Source organism: Grus americana, chromosome 26 (assembly GCF_028858705.1).
Source record: "Grus americana isolate bGruAme1 chromosome 26, bGruAme1.mat, whole genome shotgun sequence".
Classification (NCBI taxonomy): Eukaryota; Metazoa; Chordata; class Aves; order Gruiformes; family Gruidae; genus Grus; species Grus americana.
The window spans coordinates 5,260,264-5,282,311 of NC_072877.1; the positions used below are offsets into that span (position 1 = coordinate 5,260,264).

The 22,048-nt window shown below is 45.5% G+C and overlaps 1 protein-coding gene across 2 annotated transcripts in view; it reads left to right on the top strand.

Annotated features, from left to right (window-relative positions):
* The window catches only part of LOC129196653 (tetraspanin-15-like), a 52,222-nt gene that overhangs the window by 24,392 nt on the left and 5,782 nt on the right, over window positions 1–22,048 (top strand). For both annotated transcript variants that reach the window (XM_054804458.1, XM_054804457.1), the window contains exons 3-7: window positions 5,165–5,239; window positions 7,770–7,865; window positions 12,283–12,396; window positions 17,423–17,476; window positions 18,045–18,161. In XM_054804458.1, the coding sequence (XP_054660433.1) occupies window positions 5,165–5,239; window positions 7,770–7,865; window positions 12,283–12,396; window positions 17,423–17,476; window positions 18,045–18,161 (456 nt within the window). The remainder of the gene's footprint in view (window positions 1–5,164; window positions 5,240–7,769; window positions 7,866–12,282; window positions 12,397–17,422; window positions 17,477–18,044; window positions 18,162–22,048) is intronic.

Genomic DNA, 22,048 nt, shown 5'->3' on the forward strand with positions numbered 1-22,048 from the left:
ACCTCGTGGGGGACCCACGCTGGAGCAGTTTGCTCCTGAGGGTCTGCACCCCGTGGGAGAGACTCATGTTGGAGCAGTTGGTGAAGGACTGTAGCCCGTGGGAGAGACTCATTGGAGCAGTTGGTGAAGGACTGTCTCCCGTGAGAGGGACGCCATGCTAGAGCAGGGGAACGATGAGAGGAGTCCTCCCCCTGAGGATGAAGAAGCGGCAGAAACAACGTGTGCTGAACTGACCGTAACCCCCATTCCCTGTCCCCCTGTGCCGCTGCAGGGGGAGGAGGTTGAAGCCGGGAGTGAAGTTGAGCCCGGGAAGATGGGAGGGGTGGGGGGAGGTGTTTTAAGAGTTGATTTCATTTCTCATTGCTCTACTCTGTTTTGCCTAGTAATAAATGAGATGAATTCCCTCTCTAAGTTCGGTCTGTTTTGCTCGTGACGATAATTAGTGAGTGATCTCCCCCTGTCCTTATCTCGACCCACAAGCTTTTTGTTGTACTTTTTCTCCCGTGTCTAGTGAAGGAGGGGAGTGAGAGAGCGGCTCTGGTGGGCACCCGGCCCCCAGCCAGGGTCAACCCACCACAACACCTCTCCACTGGGTGCGTTCCGCATGGCTGCACATTCAATCTGTTCCCATTTCTCAAGAGGGAACAACCAGTTCCCTCTCCGGATGCCCAAAAATACAGCAAAACCTGGGGATGGCCATCCTGTGAACTCCTCTGCCTGCAAAACTGGGGGGATTTGTGCTTTATGGGAAGAGAAATTGAATTGCACAACTTTCTTTTCATCTTGGGGATGGGAAGTCCAGATTTCCCATCCCTTGATGACCTGTCACCACTTTTATATTAATAGGTTCAAACCCTTTTCTTGCATTGGCTTCAGTGGGACTGACTTAGCTCCTTCGCTGCAGAAGCAGCTATAGAAATAGATAAAAATAAAATGGAGGGGGGGTTACTTGCATGAATGCAGGAAGTACCTGTTCCCACAGGGGTTTAATGGTGACTCTGGAGTCTGGAATGAGGATAAAATTATCTCCACCCTTCACAGAGGGTGTTCAAATCCTATTCCTCCGCCATTGGATTCTATAGGGTCTCGTTATATGGGGCTTGTACGCTCTTTTAAGTATGACCAGTAACTTTATCTCAGCAAAAACCCCACTGGATTTCTTAAGCAGCTGTTTATGATCTGCCTGTACTATTTTAATGCAAAGTTTGTCAAAAGGGTAGGAGAATTCAAGAGCACCATCTTCAGCCTCAGCTTTCCCAGTGTCTTGCTGCAAAATACCTGGGAATCTGTTTATACATTGATTTCTTTTCTTCTTGGCTCGTATCATGGGTTCTCTAGAAATCATCATTGTCGTTATCGCTCTTATTATCTCGTCCTTTCCTGGGACTGAGCTGAAGTAAGAAATGGATCATCAAGGAGCAAGTATTTTCCCTTATCAGCCCCCAGGTGCTGCATGGGAAACTCCTGGTACTGGGTAGAAAGGAAGGATTTTTGGAGATTTTCGTCTTTTTTTAACTTTTATTCCTGCAGTTGTGGCAGCTGGTCAGTCTCCCTGGCCACACTGTAAAATCACAGCAGCGTTTCACAGACAGAGGTTGCTCATATTAAATAAACATCACAGATTTCTCTGGTGCTTTCCCATTGCTCCAGCAGCTCTTCCATCCTACGGGCTGCACCTCCTCCACTTCCCCGGCAAACAGAGCATCCCTTTCCCATCCAAAATCCCGTTGGAGTCATGCTTGGGTGTCCTGGTTCTGGCAAGGCCAGAGTTAATTTCCCAACGAGCCAGGACAGGTGAGCCAAGCTGGCCAGGGGCTATTCCATACCATGGGACGTCATGCTCACCATACAAGGGGCCCAGTCGGGCAGGGGCGGGTTCGGCGGAGCTCTGGGACGGGTTGAGTGTCCAGTTGGTCGGTCCGATCAGTAAATTGCTTTCTGTTATCACCCATTGTGAATATCTGTTATCAGTGCTGTTGTTGATTGTTCCCCTCTCCCTTGCTGTCCCAGTAACCTGCCCTTATCCCAACCCTCAAGGCTTTGCCGTTGTTTTTCCGTTCTCCTCCCCAGCCCGCCGGGGGAGGTGTGAGCGAGCGGCGCGTGGTGCTCAGCTGGGGCTGCGGCTGAACCACGTCATTGGGATTGGCGTATCTGAGCCTCCCGTGGCCATAGGTGTCTCGAGTGCATCTGAGCTCAGGAGCAATGCTCAGCCTCTATCCACGGCTCAAAGCTCTTTCCCTGGGCTGGCTCCTAAATAAATCCCTGCGTGGTTTATTCATCCCTCAGCCTCGGTGCCTCCAACCCATGCCAGACCCATGGCTGGAAGTGTTTACTCGAGATCAATTCAGTATTTCAGGTGGTTTTTAAGCTTCTGGGAGATGAAACTTGATGGTAAAACGTTCTCTCATCTGGTGTACGGAGGTGGCAGAAAACCAAACACCCGGAGGACATATGGGAAGGGATCATTCCAGGCGGCAACCTATATATTCCTTATGTAAAATGACCCTAATGAAGGGAGTTATTCCCTAAATTGGATGGAGACCTGTCTTTACCTCAGGCAGAGTGTGGTCTCTCTGGCGCTTTCCTCCTCGATTTGGCTTCGGGAGAGATTAACGATGAACAAAACAGCGCTGGAGACTTGCTAGAGGAGGGAAGGAGAGCTTGGAACTCTGCTGATCCTGAGAGGGGCGATTAATCTTTTTGTCAAGGTATTTGAGGGAATTAAGCAGTATAATTTATTATGAACTTTTGGATTGATGAGCTCGTTAAAGGGAGCTGGCTGTGGCGAGTGTTAATTTAATAAGTATTGAGCAAATTTTCCCCGATCCAGCTGTCTTGAGCAAGATGAAGGTTTTACTGGAGAGTTTCTCTCTGCAAAAGCTGGGCTTTGCTTTGCGCTTTGCGATGGATGAGATCCTCGGGCACCTTCCCGGTCCCTCCTCTGCAGCGTTTGCCTCCTCTCAGGGATGTGAGCGATGAAGCCCAGCCAGAAGGTCACGCCACAGTGGCACAGCTGCTCACTCATGTGCCACCACTTATTTTTTCATAAACTGGAGGAAAACCAGCTCCTTGCTGCACTCCTTTGTCATTTTATTTTTTTATTTACTTGATTTGTGATTTTGAACTTGCTGCAAACTTACAGCAGCTCAAGGCAGGATTAAATGTTGCTTAATGTGGATTTTTGCTCTTTATTTCGGTGCTGGAGCCTTTTGAAGGAACAAAATGCTGATTTATTCATGCCCAGTCTGGCAGACAGCAGGGATAATTGTGGATGTTTCACCCCTAAACATGCATTACAGTTACCAGTGGTCGCTGCAATCCTTGTGAATGCAAAAAAAGTGCCACTTTCTGCTCTGTCCGTGTAGCCGGCAAGGTTTTGCATGCTCTGTTCGGCCGTTATTTGGGGGAAGAAGAGCTGGTTTTCGCTCAGGCTGCACGTTTGCAAGACTTGTGCTGGCAGCCTGGGTTTGTGGTTGCTTTTCTTGCAAATCTTCTATAAATTATAAGGGAAATTGTGAGCTTTCTGAAGGTGAGGTTACATACTGTGGGATGTCCAGGGGGAGCTGAGCATCAGCTATGTGACTTCCCAGGTTTGCATTTTCCCCTCTTGTAAGGAATTGCAATCAGCATCTGCTTTGTCTTTCTTCCCAATTAATGCTGGCACTTTTCCCCCATTTCAAAAGACCATGAGCTAAGCTCTTTTTTGGGCTTTCTCTCTTGGAAACGGTGGGTTTTGCTACATGTGAACCTCATCTGATGCAGCATTTGAAAGCCACGTTCAGTCATCATTTTTCTAATAGCCGGGTACAGCTGGCATCCCACAGACTTCTACACAACACGCCTGCATTTGTTTATAAATCAGCTATCAAACCTGGATATTAAATATTAGCTTTGATTTCAATATGCACAGAGCAGGCTGAGTTGTATTGCATAAACCTTGCCTTTTATATCTTGACTTGACAAACTGTACGGCAGAAATCGAGACTGAAAGAAGGAAATAAAAGGACAAACTTGGTGCACAGTGTGCAATGGCTGAAGCACTTTGAAGCTGCACTCTGTTATCTCTACTCACAGTAGGATTGGTAGGAGTTTGTACTTTTCCCCAGTAAACAGGACAAATCACTCGTTTGTTTTTTTTTTTTTTCTTGGGTTTTAAGTAAGGTTGAAGAACAAAAATGTTTCCAAAATTCAATTTCTTTTTCTTGTGAGACCTAGACATGTCCTGCTTGGTAAAACCATCAACCACACCGCCTTGGGCTTCCTCCTGAAGCAATCCCATTTTATATCAGTTTAGATGCGTGCGGCATTTTCTGTATCCTCTCTGCCTACAAGATAATAGGTGCTTGGTTAATTGCATGCCTTAATTATGGGATTCCTTGCCAAATTATACCTGGCCTGAGCTGATTTAGCTGGTGATGAAGGTGGTGCTGCTCCTCTGGTGGGACCACGCTAGCTGGCTCTTAGCAAATAAGCATGGCGCAAACCTCATTGGTGGGTGGCTAATTAAAAACTCCGACAGTTTGGGGCATGAAGTGGTGTTTTGCTGCAACAGCGCTTTTCTTTTGCCAAGCTTGGGAAATAATTTCTGGGCATGCAGCTTCCTTTGCTACCTGCCTTTGTAAACAGGCTGTTCTAATAAACCAATGGTCAAAGTGAATATCATGGTAATAAATTCTCTCTCCCTACCTCTTTTTTTTTTTCTTTAACATTGCTTTTGGATTTTTAGCTAGTTACCATGGTAACTTTCCACCTTCCTTTTTCTGGCAAGTCTCCAAAGTCGCTGATGGAGGTAGCCTCGGGGAGACAAGTGTGAGCTGAGCAGAGCTTTGCTCTCCGTCCTGTGCAAAGTCAGATGGGACCTCTCAGAGATAACATTTGTTCCCGCTGCATCCAATTTATCTGTTTCCCTGTGCAGAATTTGGCCATTCAAATTGCATCTGGTTCCTTTTTTTCAATCCTTCCTTCTGTCCATCCGCTTCCCCTGTTAGGACTGAGATCTTTGGAAGAGATTTGCAGCTCCCTGGGGAGCTCGTAATGAAATGATCTGATTTCTAAGTGTTTCAAAGCAGCTCTCGGTTTCCAGGTCTCCCTTGTTGTGGTTAACCACTGACAGACGACACAGCCTGGCTTGGAGCAGGGCTAATTCTTCCCTTTCTCTTTTCAGTTCTTCTGGGTCCTTCTGGTGATCTTCCTCACGGAGCTGCTGCTGATATTCATTGAAATCATCTTTGAAAACAAGGTGGGTGCAATCAGGAGGCCTTTGGATGCTGCACGGCGACAAACTGCTGCTCTGTGTGTCATTGAGGAGGAAAATCCTCAAGTATCTGTTAACGTCCGCCCTGAAAATGGAAAGTTTTCATTGCTCTTGCTCTTCTGGGGCTGCCCATCGTCCTCCAGAGTTGCGATGGATCTCCAGCACCACCCAGAGCCCCCGCGGCAGCCGCAGCTCCCTCTGCAGACTCTCAGCCAAAAACCTGTTGGATTTTTTTTTTTTTCTTGAGGACTCATTAAGCTCCTCGCCTCAATTACGTTAACTGCTGGCTTGCGTTTGCAAGGACGGGTTTGAGTTATAGCTGAGCCAGCGAGATGGTAAACGCTTCCAACGGATATCCTTTCTGGCCGCCTGCCTTCTGCTGCAGAAACCCTGCCATTTTCAATTTAATCTTACCCTTGCGATCTGTCAAATGATTAAATAGCTAATCTCAATCTCTGCTGGCTCAATGAATGCAGAAGGCAGGAGAACGACATCTGAAATACCTACTTACGGGCTCTAAACATCGATTCCCCCACGCACAAACAGCTTCATGTGTGCGTGGTGAGCCCCAAAGTCGAGGGAGGCAATGGGGGAGGACATCACCTTTTGGATCCTGCAGCCAACTCCATCCAGCAGCTTCCCAGAGCTCTCCGAAACGCTCCGATCTCTGAAAAACACTGTGCATCAGTGGAGAAATATGCTTCTCCGAGGAAAATCAGATCACTTGAGTCCTTCCCATAGGAGGAAATATAGAAAGTCAATATGTGCTGCCACATAGAGGGTGTATTTTGGTGAAATTCAGCATGAAATCCCTTGCTTTGCTCCGCTTTTGGGCCTCAGTGATGGTGCTCAGCACCACAGGGATGCAACGGGAAGCACTGGTACCATCAGGAGAGAGGGGATTGCAACCTTGTGATTAAACTCATCGATTGAGTAGAAACCATTAGCGCCTAAATTGTCCCTTAATTTAAATTTAACAGACAATATCAAAACCTAATTAAAAATCAAACAATGAGGGAGAGAGAAAAGAGAGATCTGACAAGCGATGAATCCACTTGACCTAAAATTGTTCGGAGGCACAAATCTGCATTTGCAACAATGGTTGTTTATTAAATTTGTTAAAAACATATTTAATTGGATTTTCTATTAAATAAGCAGGGATGAGGAATGAATTTAGTGGCCTCGAAGCTACTGAGCATTGAAATGGGCTCTGTTCATATGCAAATGGGGTTTTGGAGATTATCAGAGATAACGGGTTTGGCATCCTTGAAGGGAAGGGAGTGGAGAGGTCTCATAACCGGAACTTAATGATTTAACCCTGCGACATTTATCTTCCACCTTAAAATCAAGATTTAATTACAGAGGCTGCCTCCGGGCTGGCATCTTCTCAGAGGGCAATAGGATTGTGGGTAAGCCTATCTGGGGGAAAACAAGCATAAAACGGTAAAACCTGGGCATCGCCTGTTGTGTTGGTCTTAGTGGCGGGCAAACTGAGAATTAGCGTTTTAATAAACTTCCACATGAGCAATTTCTTAAAGGTTTTTTCAGATCCCCTTGCCTGATCCCTCGCTGTCGGCGGGCTTTGTTTGCCGCTCTGACGTGCCTTCATTTCTCTTTTTTTCACGTTCTCTCTGTTCCCGGTTTGCCCAACCTCTAATTTTCATGTCAGAGTGAATTATGAAAAACAACATTTTTCTCCTCCACCACCACCTTCTCCTGCTTCTAACTCAGAAAAAAGTTCCTTTTTCCTTCATTAATATTTCTGCTTGGCGGTTTGTCAGGAGTCAAATGATAAACCTGCACCGGGCTTTGCATAGGACATTTCGAGCCTTTGCTCCCAGCTCACTAATAAGCTTCCCAGGCATCTGTAAAACACATTTTCGATTCAATTAGTGTTTAATGTGAAGTGCCTGATGTGTCAAAGTGTCCTCGGAGATACGGCTGAAGGAGCAGCAGGGAGAGCCTCAGCTCAGCTGCACTGTTCCCTTTCAGGGCGTGATTGAATTGCTGAATGATTTGTTGGGATTAGGAATGACTGAGGGCTCTGATGAGGTCTCTGCTCCTGCACGTAGCTCATCCCACGGATAAATCACCCTGCAGCCAGCAGTGTTGGCTGTCACAGATCATTTCACCTCCTCCAGCCCCTCCTAACGCAGCAACACCCCCCACCAGTGGTTAAAATCATGTTAGTCTATGAGAGCTTGAGGGAGATTTTGAAGAAGTTGCCCTAATAATTAAATTTAATATGCAACGTATAGGAAAAATTGAGTGGGTAAAGGTGCGTGGGTCTGCTTGCGTGTGCAGGAAACGGAGAGGTGCTATGGGATGCTTCTAACCCTGAGAGCTCAAAACCAATGAATTTTGCCCCAAGAAATAGGCTTGTGCCAGTATGTGAGTTAGATTCTTACTCCGGTAACAATTGGCAACACTTGCTATGAAAAATTTTCATGTTTTGCAATATTTTCCCGGTGCCTTTTCCACATGTGAGTTGTGTTTTTGTTTTTTCTATCCCCAGATGAATGCAGTTTTCCACTCCAACATCCAAGAGGGCATCAGACATTATTACGATGACCTTGACTTCAAGAACATCTTGGATTTTGTACAAGAAAAGGTTCGGGTTTGGAGGGGAGGGGTGGCATCGGGGAGATCTGGTTGTGAAGTTTGCCAAGGAGTCGTTTGCTCTGTGCCTCGCTGAAGCGGAAGCATTAGTTTTGTCTGTATTTTTAGAGTTTATTCCCATCCCTAGGGTGCCCTGCTTGATCTGTCTTGAATATCTTGATCTTTCTTGGCTTGCAGTGTTCTTTTTGCACAGTTTTGCATTGTGCTGCTCTCCAAGCCCACCCCACTGGTGTTTTCGGTAAGTTATTCTGCTGTCTGTGTTCCCTGCAAAGAACATCATCTTCTCCACACCAGGATATTTATATTTCCCAATCTTGACGGGAAACCAGTGCCTAACACCTGAAAGCTTTTTGATAGCTACCCCAACCTGCATAGAGAGAGGTGGAGGAATAAAATAACATGCTAAAGCTGCTTCAGGGCTGCAATGACCCTTAGTTAGGCCACCTTAGGTATGTCTCTCTACTCGAGGTGTCATTGGTAGCTGGCCAAGCCCTTGACTCAACGGGAAAATCGCAGATAAGGTGTTTGCACACAGTAGCTGGAAAGGAGAGAAGAGCTCAGCCTCTCCGTGGGCAGCAGCTGCTCCTGGGACTGGTGAGAGCTATGTCCAGTTCAATATTGGGGCTTGGCATAGCCTGCTTTAATATTTTTAGGTGTGTGGTTGCATAATCTGTCTCATATCTAATGCTTAGAGCTTGCCAGGGGTTGGCAGTTTCCATCCTTTATCCTTGAACCAACCTGCAGGTCGATAAAACCATCCTTGCAAATCTTACTATTTTTTTTTAACCAAACTTTTGATAAGCTGCTGCTGTTGCCTTGTATTTTATTGTAGTTTGTTTGAGGTATTAAATATTAAATTAAGTATTAAATTAAATTCCCTTCCTAATTCCTGCCATTGAGCCCTGGCTGGAAGTGTTTCCCTTTTGTCTCTCGAAACCCAAGGTAGCTGTGCTTCAGCAAAGCAGCGATGCATCCCCCCAAGTACATCAAAAAGATAAATAAAGTCAGGATTTAAAATTGTTATCCATGCCATCAAGCATGTGGCCGGTCCAGACAAGCTCGGGTGGCTCTAACGTAGGTTCGCTCATGGTTTGAGTTGAGGATATTTGGGTTACTATTATTTGTGTTATGGTGGGAGGGAAGCACTTGGCTTGAAGCATTTGGCAAATGAAAAAAAAAGTGGAAAAAAACCCAAAACTTCAGACTCAGGATGGAAATTGCAGTGATGTTACGTCTCCTGGGTTGGTTTGCGGAGCAGAGCCAGGCTTTGCCAGATGAACTTTGAATGTTCTCACCTCGGCCTGATTTCTCTCCTTTCATTATGGGTTGAAGCATCATAAATATGTGAATCTTATCTCTCGCTTTGAAGAAAAGGAGACTGAAGCTCTTTCTTCTTTGATGTAGCTGGAATTTAAGGCCAGTGGTGCCCTCCACGCTCCCGTCTCTTTGCTTAAATACCTGCTTTTGACTTTTGGAGTCATCGTTACTGAGCCGAGCGCATTAATAAGCCTGGGAACCCTCTGAAGGTCTCAAGACACGACTGATTTTGAGAAAGATCTGAATCTTTTTCAAGTTTTACTCTAACTTCTCTAAGAGGTTGCTATAATTCAGACTTCTCTGTATGAATGATAAATTGAAGCAGTCAGAAAGTCCAGGTCGGAGCCTTGGCAAGGAGGTTAGACCACAAATCTCCAGATAAAGCAGCTGTATTTGCAGGATGGTTTCTGTATCTCCAAACAAACAAGGATCAGGTGCTTATCATATAATATCACCCCATTTTTACAACATTTTTCCCCGTCTACTTGTTCACTTGACTTTTTATTAAAAGTTTTCAGGGAGAGATCTTAATCTTAAAGTCTCTCTGTGTACTAAAAGAAGTTGTGGCCACTTACAGAGTTGCTGAGAAGTCTAACATCTGCACGTTTTATCTCATAGCAAGAGAAGGAGCTTTGCAAGAATGTGCTGCTCATTGCTGTGAGCTTTTATATTAGCGTATGATTTCCAAATCGGGAACAGCAGCAATGGCAGCGATTGAAATGCAGAGTTGCTTTGTCCTGGGGGTAGGACTGGGAGGAAGCAATGAAGAGAAATAACTGCTTTTAAGAGAAGGGAAATTGGTTTTACAGGACCTGAGCAGCCCGGTTCACTTTGGGAGGAAGAAAAATTGCAGTTAGTCTGGAAGGATTGCACCCAGTCCTGATTTTTTGATAAAACACAAGCTCAGAGCAGCCTGTTATCATCATTTAGTGGTTATTCTTGCCTTTTTCCCTATTAAAAACCTTGTCTATGCATAGGTTAGCTGGCACACGGCTTATTTAGGTCAGGCAAAACCACACTATACTCCTTAGGATTTGAATTTTGCTTAAATCCTCTCTCAAGTGATGTTTTAAACTAGAGCCAGCTGCCTTCACACCCTTAAACCAGTATCATACAGTAAAAATAACAAGTAATTATGGTCCGAAATGCCAGACATTAATATTTTATATAACCAGGATGATGGTGCAAATAACGTGGTTCTACCTGTCAACACCTACTCGCTCTGGCTGCCTGTGAGCAAGTAGATATGGAAATAAATTGCCCTAAAGAAAATAATACTTATATGTTTTTATCACTAGTTTTTGCTGAACTACTGCCCTCGGATGTGAGACTGGAGACCACAATGACTCAACAGCCCAGGTTTGCCCCAAGTCACTAACTGCAGCTCTCCACCGCTCCTCGCTTTATCTTTTTTCTAATGGTTTGCTGAGTACAGGTGGAAGAGGAGAGTTCAAACCACTTTGCTGAGCACAAGATTTGAATTTCAAAGAGCTGCTGGGGCTGTGGTTCTTGCTCAAACCCAAGTGGCTCCAAACTCAAAGTAAAGCTTGGAGGGACGAGGATGTTGCGCTTGCAAACCTCCTCCTTTCTTCCCAGGGAAGATTAAAGGAAGCTTTCACAAGTATGACTTGTTCGAGCATGTTGCTTCGAGAGCGATGGTTTTAGCCGTAATGAGCCTGCATCTCATGGGTAGCATCAGCGGTCCTTGACACGGAGAGCTCCTCAGATGCGACCTGTGAGGCTCTTTCCATGGGCTCTCTTTGGGTTTTTTTGCTTGTTATGCTTCTCTGAGGTCCAGCATGAAAGTAAAACCCACACTGAAGTCTCTCTCAACTTATGAGAAATAAATCCATGCACAAGAGTAGTTTGGGCTAAACTCTCTTTCCAGAGAGGAAAACACCCCAGTGAGGCTTCCCAGCAGCTAGTAACTCTTGTTATAAGGATTTTGTAACAATTTTTGCATGGTTCTAAAAGCAAATGGAAAAAATTTCTTTGCAGCAAGGGGATATCAAACAAGTAGCAATAGCCAATATCCCTTTAGGTGTTTTTCTCCCCTTCTTTCCAGGGGTGTTTTTTCCCCCTCACTGATATGGCCAGGATTAAAAAGAATAGAGGAATTAAAGGTAGGAAGTTAGAAAATAGTTGTAAATCTCTGGGGTGGCTGCTCCTGACCATATCTGCCTATGCTGGTGTGGGAGGAGGCCATGAAGACCCCAAGAGCTGACGACTTTTCCTGCTCCTGTTGGCCAAGTATTGCCACCAGCTCATCCGCAGGAGGGGGAGCAGGTGCTCACAGGTTTAAACCTCTCCTGAAAACTGCTCCTTGAAGAGTGTGGTACTTAAAGAAATGGGGAAAACCTGGGGTTTTTTTCTGTCTTACCAAGCACACACACCTCTCCTGCCCACTTCAGGCTTTTCTTTCTGGGGCAAAATATAAAGATTCAAGCTTGTTTACCAAGAGAAAGGATGACTCGGTATATAATAAGCACACTTTTATTCTGCGGAGAACAGAAAATTACTTTCATTAAACTTTTTCTTTTTCTTCATTGTGCAAAGAGAAGAAAAAAAGAACCTTTTTTCTTTTGTAGCTGTAGCATTTGATCTGTAATTTAACTTGACGGGAAGAGAAATCCCTGTTAGACTGCAGAGTCTTATTAGCATTTCGTCAAATGGTAGCAACTAACCGAGCTGCCTTCAAGAGCCAAGAAATACATTCATTGAAGGCGCTCAAAGAGCCATCTCTCCTGCCTGCCCCGGGAATAGGATGGATTAGTCACCTGTAATTAAATCAGTAAAGCATGAATGAGCCCGATCTTTCCTTCGCTTGTGAAAGCAAGGATGCCTCCAATACATGCATGTATGCATCTATAATTGCCACACACCTCTAAATGGCGATAAATGGGGCTAAACACCCATTTTTCTTTTTTTACAAGGTGTCTTCAAGTTCGTATTTAGGGTCCTTGGAAGCAGAATATAATTGGGGCGCTCAATGCTGGCATTGCAAAGCAGTGTTGGAGATGCAGGACAAGGCTGGAGATGTCAAGGTTTGTTCAGCTGCATGTCTCATCCTCTCCTTTTCTTCTTTTTTGCAGTTTTCTTGCTGCGGCGGCGATGAGTACCGAGACTGGGAGGTTAACCAGTACCACTCCTGCAACGGCAGCGGGCCGCTGGCGTGCGGGGTGCCCTACACATGCTGTATCAGGAAGGTAAGGCAGCCGAGGCACAGGAAGTGCCTGTATTTCAGTCAATTTTTCAGCAAAACACCCTCTTCCAGCTGGTTATTACTGCATATTTCTGCGCTATAGGATTTCTTGTAAACTCTATTACCATCTTGCAAAGCGATTTGAGACAGTATTGGTGTGAGACACTAAAGAAACTAAAAATATATATATATATATAAAAACAGGCGATACTGTATTTTAGTAGGCTCTGCTGGTTTAACGTAGAATGCCAAAGTATTGGGCTATCAATTGCATTTGTACCATGCCAAGGAGTTGTTAGAAATGCCGAGTCCCTAGTTTTCAATCTAATGTGTGATATAAAATGGTTTGGAGGATCTTTTTGCAAAGAAATAGCAGCGTCTTAAAAGGACTTGGCTGAATCTCAGCCTGGAGCCAAATGAGCTGTCATCCTCCGCTTTCCTGCCCAAGAGGACACAATTCTCAGCCGGCCGCTGCAGGGTTTAGCGGTATACAGGGATTGTGGTTACTGATGTCTGCTCCTGATGAGGAGGTTTTTGAGGGTTTTGTGGAAGACGGGGCCGGAAGATGTATTTAGGTAAAGAGCCACCCTTGTGAAATGGAATAAGAAAAGGCTCGTGAGCAACTGCCCTTGCAAGGTTGCATTTCCGACGTGCCACGAGTTGGGTTGAATGGAGATGGAGAGAGGGGAGGAGTGGATTGGCAGAGCCATTAGGATCTCCTGTGCTGATTTTCAGAGCTGAAAATCAAGACACCCACACCCCAAACAGCAATTTTCTGCTGAGACTAAGCTAAGTGCTCTGACACCATCTTGTTTAATACAACCATCCACCTCGTTGCAATCAATCAAACACATGCTGTGGATAAAATGCCAGGAGCTGGGCCAAGGCAGGGGGGAAAAAAGTGCAAATATCCCTGGTTGCTGTGGCCAGAAATGCTATAAACATTGTTAAAAAAGGATTTGCTAAGCATAATCCTGGTAGCAAAACCTCCTTGAGGTTCAGAGCATCAGGAGTATCAGCATTGCCTCTGAACCTTGGCCGTGCCCCAAGGCTTTACTAATTGCACAAGGAAAATATATCATCAATCTTGTATTGTTGTTGGATTTTTAATGGAAAAAGAGGGAAATCTGAGGTGTTTGAATTATCAGTAGAAGTCTGACATGCAAATCAGCTGCAAAAATAATTGTCATCTCTAATCAGGGCGTTGATTAAGAATCCTAAAGGTCCTGAAGATGGAATTAGAAATTCATGTGTTGTCCTTTCATATTACGAGTGAGGATGTCTTGGAGAGTGTCAAGTGCTTTTTTTCCATATTTTTACACTCCCCACAGTTTTGGGTAACTATTTGGCAAACAGAAGACCTTGGCACAGCACGCAGCACTGGGGATAGAAGAAATCACAGATGATTAATATAGTAGGGTTAGAAATAAGACAACTTTTTGGCTGAATCTGGAGGATACTCTACCGAAGGACTGGGAGGGAAAGTCCACAGTAAATCCTCTGCGTTTTTTTCAAGAATTAGAGCCCATGAATGTGGCTCTGACAGCCAGAGCAGTTTTACAGGAAGCAAGACCTCGCCAAATACATCTAAATCTCCATGAGAAATGAAACCCATTCTTGGGGAGAAGAGTAACCAGGCAGATAGATGTAGCCTTGTTCTTCAGAGATTTGATTTTTGGCACTGCAGGGCACTTTTGGATAAGAAATCAGCCCAGTGCAGTATCAATAGTACATGAAACGGATTAAGAAAGGCAGCTCCCTTGGGAGTTTTCTGCTGTCTGCGACACCAAACAAGCTGTGGTGGGTTGACCCTGGCTGGGGGCCGGGTGCCCACCAGAGCCGCTCTCTCACTCCCCTCCTTCACTAGACAGGGGAGAAAAGGCATAACGAAATGCTTGTGGGTCGAGATAAGGACAGGGGGAGATCACTCACTAATTATCGTCACGAGCAAAACAGACCGAACTTAGAGAGGGAATTCATCTCATTTATTACTAGGCAAAACAGAGTAGAGCAATGAGAAATAAAATCAAATCTTAAAACACCTCCCCCCACCCCTCCCATCTTCCCGGGCTCAACTTCACTCCCGGCTTCGACCTCCTCCCCCTCAGCGGCACAGGGGGACGGGGAGTGGGGGTTACGGTCAGTTCAGCACACGTTGTATCTGCCGCTTCTTCATCCTCAGGGGGAGGACTCCTCTCATCGTTCCCCTGCTCCAACATGGAGTCCCTCTCACGGGACACAGTCCTTCACCAGCTGCTCCAACGTGAGTCCCTCTCCCACAGGGTGCAGACCCTCAGGAGCAAACTGCTCCAGCGTGGGTCCCCCACGGGGTCACAAAGTCCTGCCAGCAAACCTGCCCTGGCGTGGGCTCCTCTCTTCACGGGCCCACAGGTCCTGCCAGGAGCTTGCTCCAGCGTGGGCTTCCCACGGGCCACAGCCTCCTTCAGGTGCCTCCACCTGCTCTGGCGTGGGGTCCTCCACGGGCTGCAGGTGGAATCTCTACACCCCCTCATCCTTCCTCCACGGGCTGCAGGTGGAATCTCTACACCCCCTCATCCTTCCTCCATGGGCTGCAGGGGGACAGCCTGCTTCACCATGGTCTTCACCACGGGCTGCAGGGGGATCTCTGCTCTGGCACCTGGAGCACCTCCTCCCCCTCCTTCTGCACTGACCTTGGTGTCTGCAGAGTTTCTTACATCTTCTCACTCCTCTCTCCGGCTGCAAAAGCTCTCTCTCTCTAAGTGTTTTTCTTCTTCTTAAATATGTTATCACAGAGGCGCTGATTGGCTTGGCCTTGGCCAGCGGCGGGCCCGTCTTGGAGCTGGCTGGCATTGGCTCTGTCAGACACAGGGGAAGCTTCTAGCAGCTTCTCACAGAAGCCACCCCTGTAGCCCCCCCACTACCAAAACCTTGCCACACAAACCCAACACACAAGCTAATAAAAATATAGTTTAAACAATGGAGTGAAACCCTCCGTAATTGCATTTACCATAAGCTCCATCATGTCTCTATTCATAGCTATTTGCTGAAATTGCAGAATTGTCGTGGGGGTTTTCCTTGGGGCCTGAGAAGGTGAGAGAAGCACCTCTGCACATCAGGAAGAAGAAGGTACCTGTGTGTGATACTCTGGACATACCTGGTTGGGTATGAGATGTGCAAGCCCCAGTGAAAACCCTTTCCCTTGAAATATGTTACTTGAGGGCTGAAGAGAAGATCTTGCGGTGGCCCTGTAGCTGGAGGAATAACCAGGGAACCCCTTGTGAAGTGTCATCGCTGACGTTCGGCACCAATTGTGGGGAGAAAAGCTGGTTGAACAAGAAGTGCAAGAATTGCAGTCCTTGGTGGGTTTTAAACATCTGTGTGTGTTGTTCTTTTGGGATGCCTGAAGGCATCAAAATGCATTCTGGAAGAAGAAAGGCTTCTGCCTGGTTTTATGTTAGAAATTTCAATTCAGCAATGGTGTTTCACCAGCAAGGGTCCTGTGATGTCCACCAAAGTGAGTCTGAAAAGCAAGGACAACTGAAAGCTGTCAGGAAAAGTGGTTTATTTGTTTAATGTAAACCAAATAGGTGGATCCTTGGTCATGTATAGGTTCCTTTATACCACAATAGGTAAATATTATTTACCTTAAGAGCATTGCAAATTCCCCTGGTGCTGAAGGCTTCCCCTTTTGTGGTCCCAACGCTGGATGAAATCTCTCTCAGCGATGCTGATGGGTGCTTTGCTGCTGATCTCCAGATTTGCCTCCAAGTCTTTCATATGCACGGGGACTAATTAGTCTCCTTAGCTGTGCCCAGTTTGTAAATAGTGTCTTGAAGTGGTGAGAGATGGGATTTTTGATAGCGCGCTGAGTAATGTGGTGGGTACAGAAGCTTTTGGTAGGGTAGCACTGGAATAATTTCCCTGCCAATTACCGGAGGAACAAACTGCAGCTTTATGGCCAGAGTCTGTCTGGAGGTGCACATTTCTTTTATGCTGTGTCTTGCAGGAAAGCATAATTTACACCTAAATGTGCACATTTCTCTTTTTCATCTTCGTGCCTTGGAAGCATGAGATGTTTTTGTTTTGTTGTCTGGGAGCTTTTACTGGTTGTCAAAGCCATCTTTCTGAAAGCATAATAATTTCAGCATGTTATTACTTTATGGGCACAAGGCCCCTTTAGAAATACATGGTATTATGGAAGCTGCTGTTTGATCCATGAAGCAAGCCAAAAAAACCCCTCAAACATCAGAAGATCAATCCCGAGAGGTCCAAAGTGCCCAACTAGCTCAGGATATGCCAGAGCTACTCTCCAGCTTTGCTTTTTTTTTGGGATGAGCAAGAATCAGTTTTGTAACCCAAAATGTACCGCTTTCCATCTTGGCAGATACAGAGGAATTAGATTTGATTTTATTTTATAAAGAACCTGAACAGCAGCGTTTGGCCAGGATTTCTGTCATTAGCTGTAGCTCTTGAAACATTTTTGTTGGCCAACAAAAATCTAAGCCTTGGGGATGTCTAAAATCCTTATGTTCCTCCTCAAAGTGGTGGAAGACTTTGGGGAAATTCCCCTTTGATTTCTGGAGAGCCCAATACATTTAATCCCTGTGAAATTCCCTTTATTATGAAGGAGAGCATGACTGAAGGTGTTAGAAAACGTGGCCGGAATTAAACAAGGAGAAAATCAAGGTAATGTTTTGAAAGAACTGCTTTGCTTAATGCTCGCCTGATATGGTCCTGGCTCAAATCACTGGAAAAGCACTGGGGGGACATGAGCATCCTCTGAAACAGCAGAAACCAGAGAGAAAAGTGGGTTTTAAAAAAATACAATTAAAAATCCCTAACGGCTTACTGCCAACGTGCGTGGTTTCAGCATTGCGTTTGGGCAAAAAGGAGCCCATGGTAGCAAAGTGAGGTTCGAGGGTAGCGGCTTGCCTTGTGCTGTGCTGAATGGTCAAGGCTCTTCTATTTCTTATTTTTTATTCTTATCTTCTGTATTTCCCCTTCGGCTTCCTCCAAGCTAAGTCTGTTCACCAATCCTCTGTTCACAGGTCCCTGGAGAAGTCATTAACACCCTGTGTGGATACAGGACACTCGATAAAGAGGTAACGTTGGCTTTTTCCTTCGTATGTACATGATTTGCTTCTCCTTCCCCAAGCCCCCTAAAAAGACCCAATTATTTGCAGGTAAGCTCTTCCCCACCAAGGCTTACTGTTACTGCAACTGTATATAAATTCATTTTTATTGATTTTCCCTGACATCCTGGGGTGTTGCTCAGCCTCACAGAGTGCAAGCAGGCTCGTGGCAGGTTTGGGTAGTCCCTGTAGGCTTTGGCATGGCCTTTGTGGATCAGCCCCAGGAAATGCTGGTCCTGAGTTGGTTTTTGAGGCTTGGTGGTAGGAGAGAAGCTGATTTTGAGGCCTTCGGGGGTGACTGCGGGACTGTATCACAGCAGAGAGCTGCAGCATCTCCGTGCATATGGTCCATAGCTCCCAGGGACAGTTTTTTGGCAAGAAACCCCAGCGAAAGGTCCAGTCCAAGAAATCAATTCCCAAACACTTCTCATGCCGCTCCTTTGACTTGCAAGAAGGAGCAAACACAAGAAATAACATCTCTCCCCCAAACCCAACATGTCAATGAAAACCATGATGCCTCTCTTCACTCTTCTTCCAGCGCCTGGAGCTGCTCAATGTCATCCACGTGCGAGGCTGCATCCACGCTGTCGGGCTCTGGCTCAAAGACAACTTCGAGGCCACTTTGGGCATCGTTTGCTCGCTGCTGCTTCCACAGGTACGTGGTAGATCCGCTCGGCGTCCTCTCGACTTCTTTCACTGTGCTGGAAGAGGAAAATAAATCATTTGTAGTTATTTTCTGCCCTCCATTTACATCTGAGATTTGTGCCTTGGGTGGCAAACATCACAGCGCTTTCCAGAGCATCCTTACCAAAATTAACGGTTTACAACTGCGGTGCTGGCTGTCTCATAACACATTCCTGAAATCTAATTATTGATTGAGTAATAACATCTAAAAGCAAGACATTCATATGTTAGCACAACAAATCCTTTTATATTTGTTTTTACTGCTCTTTTCAAATAGAGCATAAATATTAACCAAAATAAACCATAATCATAAATTTAGCAGTGTTTGCCATGCTTCATGGAATCTATTTCGCATTAATGATGCCTGAGGATCTGAGCAACTTTCCAGCACAGGTAAATAAGCTTTTCGTCACAGATGCTCCATACAGAGAGAAGTTTTGGGTTGCAGCTGGGGCCATCCCTTTGCACCACTGTTGACACTGTGCTGGCAAGGTGGTGAATATCTCTCTTAGATTTTTCCAGAATTATTTTTGACAGAACTTTGATGATTTAGTGTTGATTTGATCCTTTTTTTTTATTATTCCTTTTGAGGCTCACAAGCAAAAGCTTTCTTTTTGTCTCATTGAATGTTGGGTTTACCACTGGAGGTATTTGGTGATGCTTTCCAGATCTAAATAGGAATGATTTTTTTTTTTTTTCTGTGTTTCCATTTGCAGTAAAAGGTAGAATAGTGGTTGAATAAAGCAGAAGCTGTTGGGGAAATATGTGGTGCATCCATCTAATTTTTCAAAGGATGGACTTTCCTCTTGAGCTCTCAGATGGTCCAAATGAAAAACCAAGGTGGGGGAGCGGTTAGTGCCCGATCCTAGCTGTGATGCTCCACGTTTCTAAAGTGCTTTCTCCAAAGTACGCAGATGAGCAATGGACTTCTGCTGTGTTACCACCAGGAAATGTAACAGGCACAGAAATGGGGTGAGAAAGTGCCGTAATAGAGGCAACCACTTCCCTCTGCCTTGCAGGATGTCAAGAGTCCATTACAGGAGCTGCCTGTTGCGTTACCCATTAACCTGCCAACATGATGCTCTTAATTGGGAAGGATAGGGAAAAAAAACAGAGATGGCAATAAGGATTGCTGAGCCTTGATGAATATCAAGTGCTTTTGAGCAAGCGTTGTGATTTTTCTGGCGTGCCGTTAAATGCTCTTCAGATGAGGAACCTCGTTCTTCCCATCTGCTCACGATTTTCAGGTTTTAAATATAAATCGGATTTGATTCTGTCAAGTTTTGGAGGGAATAAAGTTATAAATGGCCATCTGTGTTGCCAGGAGCTGTCAGCCCAGAAACAGCTTCGTCCCCAGCAGCTGCCAGCAGAAAGCTGGGGTGAGAATATTGTCCTTGAATTGCTGATCCAAGAGGGGAAGGGTTGGCATCGTTGATGTGGAGAGGTGACAGTGCCTTGAACTTTGGGAAGAGTAGACGTATTGACCTGTCTCATCTTCGGCCCTTGGGACTTGACATGTGCCTCTCCGTGGAGCTGCAGACCACCTTGGTGGAAAACTTGCAGGATGGTGGGGAGAAGGTTGGGACCAAAGTCTCGACACCAGCTTTGGGTTTTGCCCCATTTTCCTCAAAGTGTTGTTCTTCCTTAGGTTCAAACTTCAGCCTTGTCTGTGATGACAAGCAGCTCGAGGGCTCAAAGGGTGGGATGTTCATCATCCAAGAGTCCGAGATTTGTGCTTGGATTTGGGGTAAGCAACCGCCTCTTCTTGTGCAGGAAGATGGACCCAGGAAAGGTTTTGACTGACATAGAGTGCGCATGGAGAGTGGGCAATTATTGCTCTTAGTGTTGTCTTTCCATCATGCTCAGACATGGGAAACCATCAAAATTTGGCTTCCCATCATGTGGGAAGTTATTGAATTTTTAAGTTTTCTCTGCTTTTCCCCAAATATCTGTGCAAGATGTCAAGGGCACAGGGCGGGCTGCTTGGCTTTACTTCCTTATGCGTGCGGGCATCCATCTAATTGCATTCAGGGAAATCTTCAAATCTGCTGGGTCCTGTCAGGTGTCGAACTGATTGAAGGAGTGAGGAGGCAGGGAAAAATCCTGCCCAGGTATGTCACTGCATGGCAGCCAGCCTTTCCCCTGGCCGGTGCAGGGCAGAGGGAATTTGTAATTTTATGATCGCTCTTAAATCATGAATGTCTCTGCTTTTTTTAAGTAAGCCATCGAGCACTGGGAAAATCTGGGGAGTGGGGAAGTGGTTGTGTTCATTTGCCTTACTTCATTCAGAGCGAAGCATAAATGCACCAACTCAATTATTTTTCTGCCTTTGCAGAGTACCTTTAATTCTCTTTTTTTCTTTTTCCTTTGTTTCATTCTCCAGTAACAGTCCCGTCTCCTTACCCATCTTCTCAGCCAAGCTGCAGATCGAGGCCAAACCCTGATGCATTTCATATTGCTCTCAAAAAGACATTTTAATTTAGTCGCTGGCAGTCAACGGCAAATTCACATTGTGGCCTCGTACTGGTTGTGTTTAATTATGAAGCAACTCCAGATCTTTCAGCAGGTGCAGCAAAGCGCATAAATTTGCTTTATACTGGCTGCATCCCTACATTCCCTGCCTCTAGCAAGATTGCCCAAGGAGTTTACAGCGTGCATAAAACACGTTCGTAGTTAAAAGAAGCCAAATATCCTCGTGCATCGCTCTTCCCCCTTTGCCAGGCCCAAGCGCTCTTTCAGCAGCTTTTGTATTAACCTCAGGAAAAGCATTTCCAACTTTTCCATTCCCATGTCTTTGCAGGGGAAGTTTTCTGATGGTATTTCATCCTCCTTAGCAAGGTGAAGACATAGCCACTGTGATAAGGTAGAAACAATTGCACAAAAAAGCTCTTCAACCCCTTTTTCTCCATCCAAAAGAAGCAGAAAGTGGCATAAGTCCAATTAAAACGAAAAAAATCTCTGAAAGGTCATTGCCAAGGGTTAATATTTATCGACCCTGCAGCGCAGTCGACTCGCAGTAAATTGTTGCTACCTCTGTTTCGCTTTGCTGTTTCATCAATCTACAGAGCTCTACGCTGGGAGCAGCTACAGAGTAATAGGCCATCAGCGTAGAGGTGGATGTTCCCTCCTAAGAGTATAAAAACAGAAGATCAGCCATTTCAGTCCTCGAAAATGCAGCATTTGACTTGCAACGGGCATTTTGCAGGTTGGCGTCTTCATCTCTCAGTGACAGTAATGTTAAATGTTTCCTTGTGTAAAGGGCTTTGTATTGTCAAAGATCGCTTTTTCTTTGCAAGATTAATTTGTATTTTGTTTGCTTTTTAATATCTTAAGTTGCTCCAGGGGCTGGAAGGCAGTACATTCTCAAGCGGCTGATGTGTGCTTAATGTGGTAGAAAAGGGGAATAGAAGGGATTTTTTCCATCCGCAGTCCATGACCTCTATGAGAGCTTGGTCTATAAATACTAATTTATGGAAGGAAAAGCCAATAAAAGATAAATGCTTGCCTTTTACTTGATTAGCTCTGGGAAAGCTTGAAATGATTCAACTCTTCTGTTTAGCATGATCCAGCTTTACAGCTGCCCAAATGGGCAAAGAACTGCAGAGCCGGGCACATGCCTGCACTGCAGCTGGTGAGGTTTGCATGGAAAAGGGTTTTTTTTGCAGAAAGTTTTGCTTGCAGAAGACCCTCGTTGGGCCAATGGATTATCTTCTCCGTGGCCAGAGTTGCTTTTGTTAGGACTGTGATGCAGCGGGGTGCGGTTAATCATGCTGTTGCCCTGCAAGGGCTCTTGAGCATCGTTTTGTTGCTGGTTTGCATCCTTAATCTTTGCCCTTGTTAAGCAAAAGCCAAATTGAG